This window comes from Oncorhynchus mykiss, chromosome 4 (genome assembly GCF_057628025.1).
Source record: "Oncorhynchus mykiss isolate SJ-2025 chromosome 4, ASM5762802v1, whole genome shotgun sequence".
Classification (NCBI taxonomy): domain Eukaryota; kingdom Metazoa; phylum Chordata; class Actinopteri; order Salmoniformes; family Salmonidae; genus Oncorhynchus; species Oncorhynchus mykiss.
In genome coordinates, this window is record NC_143025.1 from 44,345,071 (window position 1) to 44,365,125 (window position 20,055).

Genomic DNA, 20,055 nt, shown 5'->3' on the forward strand with positions numbered 1-20,055 from the left:
TAGAACAAGGAATGTGCAATATGAACCACCGCTGTTGTTCTAAAGATCAAGGTGCTTTTATTCTTTGTTTCTTTCATTCTTTGTGTTTTTTGAATTGTTTTGCAGACTTCTCCCACACAGTGATACAGTTATAATTGGGCTGGGGTGTAGTGTGGTTATTTGCCACGCTAGTCATTAAAAGTATCCAAGAATAGCAAATTAGGCAGACCATTAATTCTGAAAACAAACAATGTACGACTGAATCCCATTTTTATTTGATCCCGTAGACTTAATATCAAAACCTATGACTGGAGTATTTGTTTAAAAAAAATAATGTATTCTTCCTTTTGTGTGTTTTACACATTCAAAGTAAGATGTACGAGAACCTCTTTCAAATCGCAATGTGTAATTCCCTCTGTTCTCTGTCGCCACTGGCTTTTTTTGACACAGTTCCTTACATTTCTACCCTTCCTATATTTGATCATCTGTGTTTCCAATCAATGAGGGAAATGTACCTAGTGCACACCTACTTGTTGTATTTTAAGACTCTGGTGGGAAGTTAACAGATATGGCAGAGGGAGAGAGGTGTGTGTGTGTGTGTGTGTGTCTCCAGAGATAACCTGGCACAGGTAATCAAACACAACAGCTTTAATTGGGAGTTCAGCTTCAGCTTCAGTTCACAGAAAACAACATAATCAGCAGCCAACGCAGCTACACACACACACGCACACCCACACACACGCAGAGGAAGGTACACTCCTGTCTCACTAAAAGTCACTCTGAGTCCTGTCGATGGTGAACAATAATCACTCAAAACGCCAAGCTGACATTTAAATTAGGAGAAAGATTTCTCTACTTACACGTTTCTGCTTCGTCCACAATACGCGTTAGCCACAGCTGTACACTGCATACAGAGTAGGGCCAGGTGTGTGTGTTTCACCTCAACTCATTTCCACTGTGAAGCAGCTCCAGGATTTCCCAAACTATAAGCTACCTACCTCAGAGATTGGCTTGTACATTAAGATCAGTACTGAACCGTGCTGCTTCCGCTAGGATTGCTCACTTCTTATTAATGAAGCATAATGAGTTAAATGAAGGTTAACTTCAGGTAACTGTTTTGATTATTATCTGATGACGATTCATATCATGTTTTTTTTTTGGGGGGGGGGGGGGGGGTGACTGACAACTGTGTCTTGTTATATTGCCCTGACTTAATTTAACTCAATGTACACTGTTTCTGCTTCAAACTACAATTCCCAATGTTGTCCATCAAACAGAGTTTTGGAGTTTGGGGAATTTTTACTCTGCTCTCTCTGTCTCCTCAGTCTATCTCTCTCTCTCTCTCTCTCTCTCTCTCTCTCTCTCTCTCTGAGTCTCTCTCTCTCTCTCTGAGTCTCTCTCTCTCTCTCTCTCTCTCTGAGTCTCTCTCTCTCTCTCTCTGAGTTTCTCTCTCTGAGTCTCTCTCTCTCTGAATCGCTCTCTCTGAGTCCCTCTCTCTCTGTCTCTGTGTCTCTTTCTCTCTGTCTCTTTCTCTGTGTCTCTCTGTGTGTGTGTTGATGCTCTGGTCCATTCTGTATTTGAAGTCAACCCAGGGAGCACCAGAGACCAGTTAGTGTTTGAAGTAAAGATGACATTTAGATATGTTTAATTATGTATGCAAAACTCCCAGCTCATCCCAGAGCCTGCTATACAGGGTCAGCCTGACAAAGTAACCCCACTTCAGGGAGTAGCATCTGCCATTAGATATCCCTATTAGTTAAAATGAACACACACACAGACACACACACATCATCATCATCTGTTTGATGTGCTTATTTCACTGCGGGTAATAAAATGATGATGGATCTATAGTCCTGCTCATATGGGCTGTAGGTAACAGTGTCTTTGTTTGTTTTTCCTGTGGGACATCTAGCTACACATCTCACCAGCAGGAAAGACGGCGCAAGATATTAAAATCTACTTCACCTGCCTTCTCTGTCCTCTCATCTTATATTAGAGGTTGAGCCTGATGGACTTGGAAGTCATAGTTTTGCTTTGCAACTAGAGAAGACCGTTAATGAAAATGATTTTGGATATAAATATACAAGCAATTGAGTCTGTTTGTCAGTGAATAACATTGTTATGAGGAATTGGTTTTTATACTAGACATTGTAGTTAAAAGAATGAAGGACTCTAAGGGTAAGAATAGTTTTATATTGAGTTTTATGTGTCAGATATTCTTTTTTATTATTATTTTTTAAATGTGGGTGGAGTGTTTTGTGTGTGCGTGTGTGTGTGTGTGTGTGTGTGTGTGTGTGTGCATGCGCACACACGTCTTTGTGCATGAGGGTATGTGTAACATTCAGGCAGCAGCACATCAAAAGAAAGCGGGAGATTTTCATAACTATTTTTTTTTACTTCTTTGTAGTTCTTTAATTGCATCCCCACGGCCTTCTTTCCCTGGACAGAATCTTAACAAAACATTATTTTTTTGGTTCGAAGAGAAAACCCAAACTTTCTACCACAGCAGCAGTGTCAGGGTTGAAATTTGGGAGTTTTATATGCTCTGGTAGAGCCTTAATTGTCATTGTCATTATTACAAGTATTTTTTTTATACATTTTTCCATTTTAAACACATTCTATATAATTAGGATATAGATTATTTTCTATGTCAAATTGCTGCTGGGTTTAAGCACATTTTTCCACTGCTCCAATCACTGATAAATGCCCCATTTTATATTTAGGCAAACACTTACCTTTGCTTTTCCTTTCTCTACAAAATGCTGCTGGGTTTTAGCTAGGGAGACGAACCGTGTATGGTTCCACTGCTGTCTAGTTGTAGATAAATAGTAGTGAAATGCTCAGTAACAATTAGCTGTGCTGTGCCTTTTGCCAGAGTAAAAGTCGTCAGACAGTTGGTGCCTGTACAGTAACGTGGTGTGACTGTGTGCTGTGAGACAACGTTAGTTGATGTTGGTTCCCATGTGTTTAGAGGACGCTACAGTACCAGCCAAGCCTCGTTATCCTTGACGGCTGTACTAGATCCTCCGCGTCTCGTTATGATGATGAAACTTTTCTCTTTTCTGTTTCTATATGTAATGCACCAGAGCTGAAAGATATGGCACTTTTACTGCTTTGGACACTTCATGTTTGTTAGAATTGTTTTTGCTGTCCTTGAACACATGTAATATTATTTTAAAGTTATTTCTAGGATATTCTGAAGTGATTCAATTTTGAGTGCTCTGCATTTTTTTTTCTCCTTTAAAACATATTTTTGTCGGTGTATATTTGTCAATACATGTACACACACTGGGAGAGGACCTACAGTTCAATCAGATAAAACTTCAGAATGGTGTTACATGACGTATGTGTGTGCGCCCACGTGTGTTGTGTGTATGTGTGAACCACCCCAGCCCACAGCAGAGATGCGATGATCCAATGACAGTTGCTAGTCTTATCCTTTACAGAGAGACCGATATCACCACTGCACCTGCTAATTATCATCTCCAGCTGCTGAGTTAAATGGAGATCTGTTCCCGGTCTGACCTGTGACCCCCTGCTCTTTACACCAGCCACTTCAGTCCTTGTTATGGGGAGGCTGGGCCGTGGCTTAATGAGCCCCCGTGTCTACCCTGTGTGGCTGCCGGCCTGCCGCTCCTCAGACGCACGCCTTTCATCCACAGCCATCCTCCCTTGATGTAAATTGAAAAGATCACAGCTTTGGGGAAAAGACCTATACGGGAAAGGCCTCTCTGCATAGATTATGACTATCATAACTCAACACTTTTTTTTTCTTTCTTTGCGCCTTCCTTTCCTTAGCCCCCCCCCCCCTCGCTCGCCTTCTTTCCTTCTTTCTTTCTCTCTCGCTCTCTCTCTCTCACTTGCGCTCTCTCCCCTTCCTTCCCTCTCTCTCTCTCTCCCTCTCTCTCTGCAATGCTATAGTTAATTGGACCCATTGGGGGAGTCAGTCCCTTTGATCTGCTGGCCGTCAGTGTGGCTTTACAGTAAAAAATGTCATTGCCAAATAGGGTTATCACCTGTAGAGCAGGGTCTCTCTGTGACGCCTGCTCACGTCTTGTTAGCCACGCTCACACTATAAAAGCTAATTAGTCTGACAGAGACCATTACTGCTGCAGCATGCCTGATGAGATGCCACTGCACCAACTAGCCTCGTCTGTCAAACACACACGTATTATTAATCACAAGTTTATTATTTTTGATATTTTTCTGTACATTTGTTGGATTGTTTTATGGGATGTGTGGGTTTTGTTTTTATGAGTGCATGTTGTGATTGTCGCCTTTCGGAGATGATTCGATTTTTGAACACAATTGCTTTCTAAAAAAATTGTCAAACTCGTCACCGGACGAACGGAATTTCCCTTCTCAAAACAAATCAAGACACATTTTCAAAATTCTAACTTGTCACTAAAACAATCTCATTCGAATTATATTCCCGAAAACAGAACATCTCTTTGTGTCCCTCCCTTTCATTAAAAAGTATTTGTAATCGTTCTCCTCTAAACGCTGATCTTCAGAACTCCGCGAGCAGCAGAATTTACTTCTCCCCGCCTGTCTGGCAGTCTTCAGGGTATCAGCAGTAGACTGACTGACATTCTGTTGTCTTTGATTCTCAAGCTAAAAAAAAAAAAAAAAAGACCTTTTAAAGATTTTGCAGTGGGAGAGAAAGAAAAAAATCTGCAAACGCACACAAACATGAAATATTAATTTCAGAAACAACTTTACATAAACATAAAAGTATTTAGCAAAAATGAGTGAGTGTGGAGATGACAGTTGTTAATTTAGCAGTGATAAACTGCTGTTTGATGCTTTGGAGGGGAGGGAGTTTTCGTGGTGGATGGTAGCAGGCAGCGCGGGAACGGGGACACGGTGGAGAGAGAGCGTCAGACTAAACCCCAGGGGTTTAGTGAGACTTTGTTAACACACTGCTTCTACTCCCTCTAGTTTCTAACGGCGAACTCAAACAGCAGTCAGCGTTTCTCCTAATATGACAAACAGTACTTTTACTGTAGGTGCTCCTTGATTGTTTTGGTCTGGTCTCTTGAGGGTGTTAAAACGGAATTGTGGAAACATTTTCTTGCTTTACATTACGTGATGTAGGCCTATGTATTCACATGGTAATCAATAGGTACAGTTCTTAGACTGTTAAACATTTCACAAAAATTTTAACAACAACGTGGTGGGCATTGTACACCGAGTGTACAGAACATTAGGAACGTCTTCCTAATATTGAGTTGCACCCCCTTTTGCGCTCCGAACAGTCTCAATTTGTCGGAGCTGTGGACTCTAGGTGTCGAAAGCGTTCCACAGGGATGCTGGCCCATGTTGACTCCAATGCTTCCCAGAGTTGTCAAGTTGGCTACACAGGAAACTGTTGAGGGTGAAAAACCCAGCAGAGTTTCAGTTCTTGACACTCAAACCAGTGTGCCTGGCACTTAAGCATTTTGTCTTGCTCATTCACCCTCTAAATGGCACACAAACACAATCCATGTCTCAAGGCTTAAAAAAACATTCTTTGTCCTGTCTCCTCCCGATCATCTACACTGAAGTGGATTAAGCAAGTGACATCAGTAAGGGATCATAGCTTTCACCTGGATTCACCTGTTCAGTCTGTCATGGAAGGAGCAGGTGTTCCTAATGTTTTATACACTGTGTATATTGTATACAACCAAGGAACAGTGTATATTTTGTGATTAGATACAAGACAGACAGGGAGATACAATCCTCTTTCAGACAGACAGACAGACAGACTTCAGAGCAGGTGAAGAGGCTCTTGACACCTTCCTTAGACGTTCCGATGGACCGCATGGGTCACCCATAAATAAGCATCTGCACGCTGCTGCTCTCCTGTGGGAGGGAGGGAGGGCGGGATTTACAGGACAGTACAAGGAGTGGCATTAAGAGGAAAAGAAGTAGAGTGGGAGAGAGAACGAGACAACTGGATTTTCTTTCACAGTCCAATTCTTTACTCCCTTCCCCTTCCTCTCCATCTCCCCCATCCTCTGCTCAATTAACAGAGCAGCAGGTGCTCTCTGCAGGTGCTCTCTGCAGCACAACAGATACCATTTTTTTTATTTCTTTTTCGGGAATGACCTGTAAATGTGACACTTCACACCCAGAATGGCTCTCCCGTTCCAGCTACCAATTTCACAGGTGTTAATTTAACTTTCCCCTCTCTTTCTCTCATTCATTCCCTCTCTCTCCCTCTCCATCCTCTCTCACTCCCCTCCCTCTCTTTCTCTATCTCTCTCCACCCTCGTTCTCTCTTCTCCTTTCTCGATCTGTCTCTCTTCGCCCTCCCTCTGTCCCCTCCCTCCACCCTCTCTCCATCCCCTTCCTCTCTCTCTCTCTTGCTTGCTCTCTCTGTCTCTGGTTCTCTCTGTGTTTTTCTCTCTCTCTCAGGTCCACTCTCTGAAGAGTAAGCTAAAGAAGCAGTCGACATCAACAGGAAGCGGAGTAGCAAGGGCCTTCCTCCGGGCTCAGGCTGCTCTGTTTGGATCCTACCGAGATGCCCTCCGATACAAACCTGTAAGAACCTACCCCTAAACCCTTACCCTCCAATACAAACCTGTAAGAACCTACCCCTAAACCCTTACCCTCCGATACAAACCTGTAAGAACCTACCCCTAAACCCTTACCCTCCGATACAAACCTGTAAGAACCTACCCCTAAACCCTTACCCTCCAATACAAACCTGTAAGAACCTACCCCTAAACCCTTACCCTCCGATACAAACCTGTAAGAACCTACCCCTAAACCCTTACCCTCCGATACAAACCTGTAAGAACCTACCCCTAAACCCTTACCCTCCGATACAAACCTGTAAGAACCTACCCCTAAACCCTTACCCTCCAATACAAACCTGTAAGAACCTACCCCTAAACCCTTACCCTCCGATACAAACCTGTAAGAACCTACCCCTAAACCCTTACCCTCCAATACAAACCTGTAAGAACCTACCCCTAAACCCTTACCCTCCGATACAAACCTGTAAGAACCTACCCCTAAACCCTTACCCTCCGATACAAACCTGTAAGAACCTACCCCTAAACCCGTACCCTCCGATACAAAGCTATAAGAAGCTTCTCCTAACTGCAACCCTCAGGTACAAACCTGTAATAACTCGCTTCGACCTAATACCCCTAACCCCTACCCTCAGAAGTTTGTTTTCAGTTTGTGAAAGGAAAATGTGTTTTTGAACAGTGAGTGAAGGTTGAAGGTGTGTTTTTGAGTTGACTGAAGGTGGTCTGAAACACTGACATATCAGTACCTTTACAGGAGGAGTCAGGACATTCTCTTTGAAGATATATTTTAGCCACTTCTCACTATCTTCCTTTCCCTCTCTAGTCTAAATCCCAGAACATTTCTCTCTCGCTCTGCCTCTCAATTCTAAGTTACTCCAGTTGAGAGCAAAACAAGCCATGTACTGTTTGTCAAATAGCAGGGCTTTTGTTCATAGGCTTTAAGGGTAATTGGGCTGTGTAGAGTCCCAGAGAGGGGATCCATAATTGATGCCTCTGTGTTGTCGGTCTGTGTATACAGACAGTGGCATGAACACACTGCCTGACTCCCTTCAGACACAAACATTTAAAGCAGAGCGAGCAAAGAGCTTGTGTGTGTACCGTGACGTCCACACAACATACCATTTCCCTAGTCCCCATAGGATCTAGATAAAAGTCTATGATTCCACACACACACACACACACACACACACAAATTGGCATCCATGCTCGCATACTTTCATACACACACACACACACACACAAATACGCATACGCAGGCACTCACACACATTCTGAGCACCCCGTTTGACTGAAGCATTTGTATTTGGAGCCCATATGCTTTCACAGAAGAGCCAGTGTGTCTGTGTGTCTTGCACGGTATACCAAAACTTGAGTACTTTTCAATACTAGAACCTGGAAAAAAATGTTTCGGTATACTAGAATTTTTGTTACTTTCATGTTCTTCTGTCAAATGTGTCTCATGGATTAAGCCTGTCTATCAGCGCCGCCGAACACTTATTGTAGCGTGCACTGTGCCTGCTCCACAAACTCTCATTTTAGTATCAAAACGTAACGTTTTGCAACTGTGTGGACTAATGATGACACCCGAGAACAGCTAGATGCAGGCAAGGGTGTGCAAGGCTGTATTGAATGTGTCACTGTCTGTCACCTTGATTACTACCATTTGTCTCTCGAGCTGTGCACCTACGTTATCAACTTTCATTTGTAGGCCAGATTGTAGCAACCTCATGATGGGTATTGGGCCATTTTTAGTATCATGTAGTAGCTTAAACCTATCTATGTTATGTTGAGCTGGGTGAATGGAATATGACTGACAGACAGGCATCCAATATGCTGTAATAGAAACAAGGCCATGCTCATAGAAATCAAATGAAAGTTCCTCCGTAATCTTAAACGGCACCGACCGCCACTGGGCTACACATACACGTCCTCTGCCTCGACGACAATGGCAGGGTTATCAGCAGCACCTGTCTTTTTACTAAAGGAATGCGTTCACTTAGGAAATGTTTCTGTTAACATTAAATCGTTAATTTTTTCCTTTTCTCTGCCCCCCCCTTCTGGAAGCGCCTCACTGCTGCAGCGTAGTTTTAATGAAAGCGACGATTCCAATCGTATCGTGTGAAACGATGCACCGGAACTCTGTCAGGGAGGAATAGTCCATTAATGTGAACCAATCCGTGGGGGATTAATGACACTTGTTTCTACTATTATGAGGAAAATGTTGTATTACTATGAAAAGTATGTATTGGAAATAACTTATTGATCTGTTATGAATTATTATTTGGCTGTATGAATTCATGTACTTTTTTTGGAGGCAGTTTTTGTGAACAATGTGGCCTCATTAAACTTAACTGTGCCCTTCGTAATCTAGCTAATGATTAGCCCATTGGGGTAAACAATGCGGAGGAGCAACCCCATGCTTCAGCCATGTAGCCACATGTGCTGCATGAGACAGTTGATGATGCTTATTGCTAAAATAGCACACCTGCCTGATAATATGTACCATGTACAGCCCCTAAATATATTGCTTTTCATCAATTTGTTATTGGCTCATTTCTGGAGGGGAATATTACATTTGAAACGGTTTAATATAGACTATACAGTATGTCATCATTGGGGGGGTGTAGCTTCATTTTGGTTTTCCAAACAATCAGTGTAGATATCAGATTTTACGATTGGCTATAATATAAGGTACCTGCCCAGAATGCAAATGAAACATGAAATCACAACTGAAATTATGCATGCATAACTTGCTCTACTGGGATATTGGGTGGGGCCAGTAATATAGTCCTTCGGGCCAGTAGTTCTCACATGGTATTGGCCGGTGTGCCACTGTCAAATTTACATGACTGTCAAGCCCTAAACTGGTAATCAGGCTAACTGCCTTACATTTCTGAAGACATTTATTTTCATTGTTAGAGCGGCCACTTAAGTATCTGGTCAATATAATGGATAATCAAATGGATAATCTTTGGTCACACACACAATAACTGATTCGTGGGGGACGTCATGTTCACTGTTGCCTTGTTAGAATAGATTTGTTCTTCATTAGTCCATCTGCAAAGAAAGACATTCTTCTGTTCCTATTCTTTCAGAATAACTATTCCATGTCTGAAGTAAAGTTGCTAATTGCAGAACTATAAACTAATCTTGATGTAATATATAGCATTAACCAACCAGCACTAAAATGAGGCCAGACCTACACTGTAGTGAACATGTCCTAGTGTGTTCATAGCCTCAAACACTAGCCTGGTTCTCCACAATACTTAAAAAGTAACTGTAGAAAAATATACATTTGCAAATTAGGCTAATTATACGGAAACATGCATGTAGAACCACTGCAGGCTCCTTTTGATTGGCTGGGTAGTCATGTTGTCATCTAATGTCTGTAGCTCTCAGCTAATTATGATGCAAGAGAGTGTAACAGGAGAGACTGAATTACCTAGTTACTGAAGTTACTAAGTTTTGGGTGGCAGAAAATATGTAAGTAGTATACAGTAGAAATGTATTGTCAACTTCTTAATTTCTCTGATCCTTTATCAGATCAGTAATGTGACATTTTAACAGTGATGGAAAAAGTACCCAATTGTCATACCTGAGTAAACGTAAAGATACCTTAATAGAAAATGACTAAAGTAAAAGTGAAAATCGGCCAGTAAAATTCTACTTGAGTTAGTCTAAAAGTATTTGGTTTTAAATATACTTAAGTATCAGAAGTCAATGTAGTTTCTAAATTATACTTAAGTATCAAAAGTATAAATAATTTCAAATTTCTTAAATTAAGCAAAACAAACAGCACCATTTTTTTTTTATTCACTGATTGCCAGAGGCACACTCCAACACTCAGACATCATTTACTAAGCACATGCTTCATTTGTGAGTCAGGAGGATCAGAGGCAGTATGGATGACCAGGGATGTTCTCTTGATTAGTGTGTGAATTAGACCATTTTCATGTCCTGCTGGGCGTTCAAAATGTGAAGAGTACTTTTGGGGGTCAGGGAAAATGTATGGAGTAAAATGTACATACTTGTCTTTTGGAATGTAAGTGAAGTAAAAGTTGTAAAAAATATAAAAAGTAAAGCACAGATACCCCCAAAAACTACTTTAATACTTTTAAAGTATTTTTACTTAAGTACTTTACATCCCTGCATTTTAAAAGTATTCCACCACAGAATACAAAGTGTAAATATCTGTAAATGTTATCTGGTTCTAAATATGTGGTTCTAATCTTCCTGTCTCCTCCTCTTCCTGTTTCTGGTCAGGGGGAACCAGTCACGTTCTGCGAGGAGAGCTTTGTGGCTCACCGCTCCAGCACCATGAGAAACTTCTTGGAGATGGCGGTCAACCTGCAGCTCTTCAAACAGGTAACACTGCCATGTGTGTGCCTGGGTGCATTCATGCATGTGTGAGGCCCACCATTCCAGAACCATGAGAAAATTCCTACCTAATAACTGAAAAACAATAGGAGCTACAGTGGTTGCTCACTAAAAGTTGTGTGATTATGCTGCGGGTTGTGGTTTAGTACGTTACCCTTCATCACCACTTCATTGCTCCAAACCAGCGCAAGGCGGAGTTAGAGCACTGATTATGCTTTTGGGTCCCAAGGCGCTACTGTGTCTCTAAATGACAATGAATGGGCGAAATTAACCTAAATAGAAAGTGATAATTGTGCACGTCTTCAGTATTACTTACTTAAACTGTTGTTACACTAAGGTTTTTATTGTTTTCTTTTGTTTGGATTATTTTACTGTAGCCCACTCCCGACCAGTCACGTTGTCCAGTGCCTAAGTGGCACCACGGTCTAAAACACTGCATTGCAGTGCAAGCTGTGTTGCTACAGATGCTGGTTCAATTCCCGTGCTAGCCTCAACTGGGAGACAGACCCATGAGATGACTGTAGGTTTTTGGTTTCTATCCCTCTAAAAACATAAATAAATCATTCTAAATAACAAACTAGCTTTATTTACAAATTATTAACAATATCTCACCCCATGTTCAAGAATGGCCTTTTTCTCGCTCATTTTACGTTATTTGAAAACTCAATCATCTCCAAAATGTTATTTTTTAAACAAAATTATTATTATTATTAATTTAGAATTATATAAAAGTCCTTTGGATATTCTCACAGATATATTATTAACCCTGTTATTAGCAGGACAATATATATTGGTCATGGCTTCCGAGTGGCGCACAATGGGATTGCCTTGCAGTTCTCCAACTGTATCCACTGAAAGTGTGAGGTTTAAGGCACGAGGGCAGGGGGCACGGGATGGGCCGCACAGCCATGCACAAAAGACTGACCTAGACCATGGGGAAGGGAAAGAAGGAGGAGGGGTGGTGGACCCCCACCCCGCCACACTGGGTAGCACAGAAGGGGGCATTGCACTAATAATGGCGCTGACTAGGGAAATATTCCCGCTGTTCTTAGTGCCAGTCTGCACGTTCAAACTAAAACAGTGTAACTAATAATGGCATCTTTATGCTTTCGTTAATAAAATAATGATAAAAATACTCTTTCAAAATGTCGATGTTTATTTAGTTATGGATCCATAACGAATTACTATGGGAATAAATATCACTGAATTACAAAAATATCCTCCAATCCTCGAAAAGTAATTATTGGCAGAGAGTCACGTCATATTTTTCGATATACTGTAGGCCTACCGTAGGCGACATGAGTCTCACTATTGTTTAGTAATGTGCTGTTAAAAGTGATGTAGGTCTTATTTATTTAAAAAGCATGGTGAAGTTAGAAGCAATAGGATTTGAAGCAATAGCCTACAACTATTTTAGCACCGTTTTGCGCTGCTCTGAGACAAGCATGGGGACTGGTCTTTAGAAATCAATGAGATTTTTTATTTCACTGAATCCATATTTGGGTATCGGTTAGACTAGAATTAGGGCACTAACTAGCATTAACTGTACCAGTGGTTCACACTTAAATAACATGCCATTGAATTCTGCGGCAAAATGCAAGCTGCGCCGCAGTCCTCTGCAACTTTTAAAGGACAAACCACTGTATTTAAGCCTTTGATTAAGCTGAAAGCTCTTTCAATCCTCTCTCCTTTAAACCAATCAAACCAACACCCACAGACAAAAATGCACCTAGGATAACTTCCTTCCCTTAATTAGGAAACGTAAACTATTAATAGAGTAACTTTCAAAGCCTGCACAGTCTTTAAAGCATTCCTTTGCACCCCACCACAGTTAGACTGTTCCTCTCCAGCCTTGATAAGTTGTTTATTTAACCCTAAGAGGGAGCAGAGAGCTTCTTAATCAGCTATTTTTTGCGCGCTCTCTCTCTCTCTCTCTCTGTCTATCTCCCCCTCACTTCCCCCTCTTTGCTCCTGTCTGTGTAGTAGCGTAGGGAGAGGGAGTGTTAGGATGCGGTGGTTATCTCTCTCCTCCTCTCTAGCGTGGCGAAGGAGAGCGTTTATCTCTTCTGCTCCCTGTTAAAGTGAGAGAGGCTAGTGGTCCGCCGACTCTGATCTGGCCATGACCCACATCCACTCACTGAGACACACACACACACACACATCTGCTGACAAACCAGTCTTTCCCAACCATCCCCAGCCCCATCTCCATCTCCATCACGGTCTATTCAGTACAGAACAAAAGGAGGAGAGCTACCAAGAGAATGCGAGGGAAAGGCTGTCAATGATAACCTGCTTTTTTATCAACCCTTCTGGCCCCTACACACACATTGGCTGAAAACACACACACACACACACACACACACACACACACACACTCCTTCTATAGTGGATTGGTTCAGGACACTGCTTGGTAGATGCAGTGGTTCAGTGGAGACTGGCTCAGTGAAGCTTCCCCTTCCTATAGACAGAGAGAGCAGCCTCATAATGTACATAATACCCCTCTGTCTCTCCACATAATACCAATCACAAGTCAATCAGATCATTCTCAAAGTAGGACTCCATTTTGCGGAGAATCAAAGTGGAAAAGATAGAGAGCTTTAGGTTTCCTCTTCTCAACATATAAACTGTGTATGAATGTGATGTTTATGGGATGTTGAGTGTGGATGTCAGACATGCTTTGTAGGGTCCTACAGGCAGTTAACCCCCATGTTCTGGAACATCTTCCAGAGATCTGGAACCCCTTCCACAGTCATCTAGAACACTGCAGTGAGGATTCCAATGTCTGGCCCACAGATGGCCTGTCCGCCTTGTTTTTACTGTGTACATGCAGCAGTACAGGTGGACGCCAGATGACTCCCAACATTATTCACCTCACGGCTATAGAATGACTGACACTTTATGATAATCATATAGATAATAATGAATGTTTTGTAGTTTATTTATTTATAAAATCCCAACCCAACTATTACATTGAGGGAGGCGATTGCTGGACAATTCATCAGACAAAACCTTTTTTGGTCTGTCTGTTTTTCTAAAGGTTATTTTAATATTTTTAACTATTTAAAATATATATATATTGGAAAATATCAATAATTTCAACACAGTTAACATGATTGATATTCATGGCCATGAATACTGTCTTCCGTCCAGTTACTCCTTTTAAACAAATCTCTTTTGATGGTTGAAACCTGCAGTGTCATCCCGCATTAGCAAAATTATGATGATGAGGTTCCCCTCAGTCAGGCCTACAGGAGAGGAAAGCCTGGTGCTAGGTAGCTAGCGCTCCGCTTAGCAATATGCCCAAACCCATGCCTAGATATAGATGGAACGCTATCGATACAGTCTTTGAAATACAGCTAGCTGGGTGGACATAGCTCTAAAATAAATCTACTTAATCTATTTAACCCTTATTTGACCAGAGGCCATATGTATCAAGCATCTCAGAGTAGGATTACTGATTTAGGACTATTAAACTATGAAATAACACATATGGAATCATGTAATAACCAAAAAAGTGTTAAACAAATCAAAATAATTTTATATTTGAGATTATTCAAAGTAGCCTGCCTTTGCCTTGATGAGAGCTTTGCATACTCTTGGTATTCTCTCAACCAGCTTCATGAGATAGTCACCTGGAATTCAATTCAATTAAAAGGTGTACCTTGTTAAATGTTAATTTGTGGAATTTCTTTCCTTCTTAATGCATTTGAGCCAATCAGTTGTGTTGTGACAAGGTAGGGGTGGTATACAGAAGATAGCCATATTTGATAAAAGACCAAGTCCATGTTATGGCTAGAACAGCTCAAATAAGCAAAGAGAAACAACAGTACATCATTACTTTAAGACGCTATGATGAAACTGGCTCTCATGAGGACCGCCACAGGAAAGAAAGACCCGGCCTTACCTCTGCCACAGAGGATAAGTTAATTAGCGTTACCAGCCTCAGAAATTGCAGCCCAAATAAATGCTTCACAGAGTTCAAGTAATAGACACATCTCAACATCAACTGTTCAGAGGAGACTACGTGAATCAAGCCTTCATGGTCGAATTGCTTCAAAGAAGCCACTACTAAAGGACACCAATAAGAATAATAGACTTGCTTGGGCCAAGACACATGAGCATTGGACATTAGACCGGTGGAAATCTGTCCTTTGGTCTGATGAGTCCAAATTTCAGATTTTTGGTTACATCTGTCGTGTCTTTGTGAGACACAGAGTAGGTGAATGGATGATCTCCGCATGTGTGGTTCCCACCGTGAAGCATGGTGGAGGAGATGTGATGGTGTGGGGGTGCTTTGCTGGTGACACTGTCCGTGATTTATTTAGAATTCAAGGCACACTTAACCAGCATGGCTACCACAGAATTCTGCAGCGATACGCCATCCCATCATTTATTTTTCAACAGGACAATGACCAAACACATTCCAGACTGTGTAAGGGCTATTTGACCAAGGAGGAGAGTGATGGAGTGCTGCATCAGATGACCTGGCCTCCACAATCTCCCGACCTCGACCGAATTTAGATGGTTTGGGATGAGTTGGACTGCAGAGTGAAGGAAAAGCAACCAACAAGTGCTCAGCATATGTGACCCAATTCAGGAAACTAGGCGTATGTCGCAAGTCATGACTTAACAGGACAGCCGTTTGAACGTACATTTTTTTTTTTATCTACATGCGTTTTTGTGCAGAAATGCCTTCTCCAACATGTGAACTTTCATGTGCCTTAATATCAAACTTGTATGCCATCTGTAAATACTAATACAATTGTGAAATTACGAGCCTAGTTGGTTTAGCCACAGAAAAATAGAGCACCCTTCCTGCTAGCCATGATTGGCTGAGATAATGAGTGGGCTGGACATGCCGAGGGGAGTTTGGATTGGTCTGCCGTATAGCACGCGTCTGTCTAATTATTTTCCCATTGTTTTCTCAAATGCAGTGTATGATATACCATTTTGTAGCTCTGAGTCGCTACTTGTATCCAATGTAAAAAAAGATAAGAAAAAGAAAACAGAAATTCAAATGTTTCTACATAAGACCGAATCCAGGTGGTGAGTCACATATGTGGGAACTCCTTCAAGACTGTTGGAAAAGCATTCCAGGTGAAGCTGGTTGAGAGAATGCCAAGAGTGTGCAATGCTGTCAAGGCAAAGGGTGGCTACTTTGAAGAATCTCAAATATAAAATATAATTTGATTTGTTTAACACTTTTTTTTGGTTATTACATGTGTGTTATTTCATAGTTTTGTTGTATTCACTATTATTCTACAATGTAGAAAATAGTAAAATAAAGAAAAACCCTTGAATGAGTAGGTGTGTCAACTTTTGACTTGTACTGTGTGTGTGTGTGTGTGTGTGTGTGTGTGTGTGTGTGTGTGTGTGTGTGTGTGTGTGTGTGTGCGCCTGCATGTGCACGCGCACGTAAAGTCTGGGCTTATAATGAACATATTTATGGGAAGCGTTTTATAAGCTCCATGTGACAAAGGGAGGAAATTAAAGTTCCTAGTGCATCAGACACCAGGACTGCATCCCCAATGGCACCCTATTCCCTACATAGTGCTCTACTTTTGACTGGGCCCAAAAGTAGAGCACTATGTAGGGAAAAGGGTGCCATTGGGGATGCAGTCCTGGCCTCACCATGCAGTCTCCCAGCCAGGCCTAACCCTAACCAGGCAGCATGGCCGTCTGCTGCCCTAATCCCCAAAACCTGCTCCACATTACCCACCCGACCCCTAAACTCATTTAATCTAGAGACATTTTTGGAACAAGTAGGATTAAACACACTTGCCCAGTTGGGTGTCTTTTTCCCTGTCGTTTGTTCTCCCTCTGTCCTTCCTTTTCCCCCTATTTCCCTCCTCTCCCCCTCTCTCCCTTTCCCTCCTGCCATGCCTGCCTCCCTCCCTACCATCTGTAATTTTGTGTTGTAATTTATGGTTGCAGTTTATTGACGGCCGGCTGGCCAAGCTGAATGCAGGCCGAGGCTTCACTGACCTGTTCGAAGAGGAGATCAGTGAGGGAGGCTTCTGTGGAAGTAAGTGGCACTAACATCCTATAAGATTCATCTTACAAATAATAATTTTACTCAAACATAATTTTGGCTTACTTTTTCATTTCATATTGAACCTTTATTTAACCAAGTAGTCCGATTGAGGTCAGACGACCTCTTTCCCAAGAGAGTCCTATACGTTTGATACAGTCCCACAAAATGTATATCATCAATTGAATTCATGTCATCACTGTGTCTGATCAGTCACATTCACGTCTCTCATTGTGTGTGCCTTTTCTGTTTTGCAGGTAATTCCAGATCTTATCAACAGTGGGTGCACACCGTCAAGGTATGCAAAGATATTGTGCAAATAAAATTAATTGAGTGTATTCTATATCTTCTCATGTTAGAGTAAATGACAGCTGTAAGTTCTTGAGTCTATGGAGTGGAGCGTGCTGAATGTAAGTGTGTGTGTGTACATGTGTGTGCGGTTGGGCTTGTGAATCTGTGCATACTTACAGTAGGACAATTGAGACAGGGAGAAAGAGAGAGGGAAAGTGAGAGAGAGAGAGATGGAAAGAAAGAGAGGGAAAGAGAGCGCGAGACTGTAGTGATTTGACGAGACGTCTCCCTGACTGACATGTTGATCTGTCAGGAAACACAAGAAAAGTGTTCCTCCATCAAACCAACCAAAGAACATAGATCACACACCCTTCTCTCTCCACCTCTCTTCTCTCTCCCCCCTCTCTCTCTATCACTCTCTCTCCTGTCAACCGTACAGCAGCTCTGAATTAGTCCTCTAGAGTTATTTTCAAAGGCTTGTTAAAGTTCACATCCTATGACTGACACAGATCTATAAGAGCAGACTTTCACCTCGGCCCCTCTCTACTCTTCTACGCTCATATCCTCTCTTTTCTCTGTCGGCTCCAAACTCTAAACTGGCTGGCATTAAAAGAGTTTAGTCGTTTAGTTTGACGCAGTTGCCTTGTGCTCTCTTAGTCTTTGCATTAAAGACTAGTGTGGTGAAGGTAGAGAGGGAGTGACAGAGAAAGAGAGAGACAGAGATGGATGCATGGCGAGACAGAGAGAGAGAAAGAGATAGAAAACAGGATAAAATAACTGAGTTCAGCAGAGATGTCATTCAATATGTGATGCAATTTAGCTACTGTATCTTGCCTGCTAATGTGGTGTTTATATATTCACTATCACACTATCTCAGTGTGTTTCTCAAAGCAAACTATAGATGCCAATAATGAGTTTTATGTGTTAGAGATATGATACATACAGAAAACACGCTGCCCGTCCATCTGCTTATTTTTGTATAGTAATTCCAGGCGTCTGTTGGTTTCAGTGGAGGCTCCTCAGAGGATGAAGGGGAGCACCATCCTACTTAGTGAATTTATTTTTATTTTTTTATATATTGAAACAATAAAGTTGTACCTTTTAGATAAAACTGAACTAAATATATTCACGTCACCAAATGACTGATTAAAACACACTGTTTTGCAATGAAGGTCTACAGCATCCTCTCGGGTAACACAATGGTGTAGTCAGAAGACCGCTAGCTTCCATCTGTCTCTGGGTACATTGACTTCAATACAAAACCTAGGCTCATGGTTCTCACCCTCTTCCACAGACTTACACAGTACCGCAGATAAAATATCAGCCAACAGAGAGAAGCACGAGTTTGAACTTCACTCAACTTACTCGAGTTTTCCCTATTAGTTAACACTATCAACGTTTCCCTTTACTCTGCAATTGTGATCGATTCAACGCAATATTAGCCACTTTCAATGCAACATACTGAAACAAAATTAACTATGCAAGAGATTTTGTGGGAGGCAGAACGCATCCAGACCAGTGCGGCATAACCAATCAAAGCTGCAGTAGGCCTGTATGCAAATAGACTATATATGGATCTGTGCCATTGACTTTGAACTGGATTGTGTTTACAGCATGAGCAGTCGTGAGTTGATGCACTTGTTTTAAGATAAAAGCTAAATATGCGTGTAGCCACGTGGACATTTTGTTCATATCCTTTTCTAGTTAGTGAGTTATTAGCCCAGTTATAGATACTTAGTAGTTGGTATTAGGGAGGTGATTGCTTCCTACAAGAGCACAAAACATGTACATTTCTAGACATCTTTGAAAAGCAGGTAATGGAAAATAGCTTTTTTTTGTCTTAACAAAAATGTTCTGCACTGCATGTTTTTTTTTACAAAAGTCTCATGAAATGTAGGCCCACATTGAACCCCAACATTGGCTGCTACTGTAGCCAATGCTACTGTAGCCATCTATTTCCATGTGAAAATGTTATGGGATGCATTTCTTCCATTGTTTTTGATGGTAGGCCTACATTATAATTAAAATTGCCACCGTTGCATACTTGGCCACTGCTAAAACTGTAACTTAAAGTGGTTACAACCTCAGTGTTCACACTAAATGCAAGCTGGAAGTTGCACCGAAATTTCACAACATTCAAGTTTGCTCTCAGCATACCTGAAATTGTCTCAGTGCAAAACAAATTAGAGGGAACATTGGTTATGACGACTTGCGGAGAACATCCTCTAACCTATCAGAGCTATTGCAGTATGAACTGACGTGTTGTACATCCAGCGAAACGATCAGCGAATTAATCTAGTTCTGAAAGCATAAGCTACAGCTAGCACTGCAGTGCATAAAGTGTGGTGAGTAGTTGACTCGAAGCGAGAGAAAGACAATAGTTTAACAGTACAAGCAGGACAGAGCGAGAAAGAGAGCAAGAAAGCTACATTTAGTTTTCTTCTTAGTTTACCTTTCACTTACTTACAGTGGGGCAAAAAAGTATTTAGTCAGCCACCAATTGTGCAAGTTCTCCCACTTAAAAAGATGAGAGAGGCCTGTAATTTCCATTATAGGTACACTTCAACTATGACAGACAAAATGAGAAAAATTAATCCAGAAAATCACATTTTTTATGAATTTATTTGCAAATTATGGTGGAAAATAAGTATTTGGTCAATAACAAAAGTTTATCTCAATACTTTGTTATATACCCTTTGTTGGCAATGACAGAGGTCAAACGTTTTCTGTAAGTCTTCACAAGGTTTTCACACACTATTGCTGGTATTTTGGCCCATTCCTCCATGCAGATCTCCTCTAGAGCAGTGATGTTTTGGGGCTGTTGCTGGGCAACACAGACTTTCAACTCCCTCCAAA

General features: G+C 41.5%; 1 protein-coding gene across 33 annotated transcripts in view; it reads left to right on the plus strand.

Moving 5' to 3' along the window:
• Positions 1–20,055, plus strand: part of dennd1b (DENN domain containing 1B) — a 175,933-nt gene that overhangs the window by 129,268 nt on the left and 26,610 nt on the right. For all 33 annotated transcript variants that reach the window (XM_036969293.2, XM_036969294.2, XM_036969296.2 and 30 more), the window contains 4 exons: positions 6,379–6,504; positions 10,764–10,865; positions 16,812–16,902; positions 17,166–17,206. In XM_036969293.2, the coding sequence (XP_036825188.1) occupies positions 6,379–6,504; positions 10,764–10,865; positions 16,812–16,902; positions 17,166–17,206 (360 nt within the window). The remainder of the gene's footprint in view (positions 1–6,378; positions 6,505–10,763; positions 10,866–16,811; positions 16,903–17,165; positions 17,207–20,055) is intronic.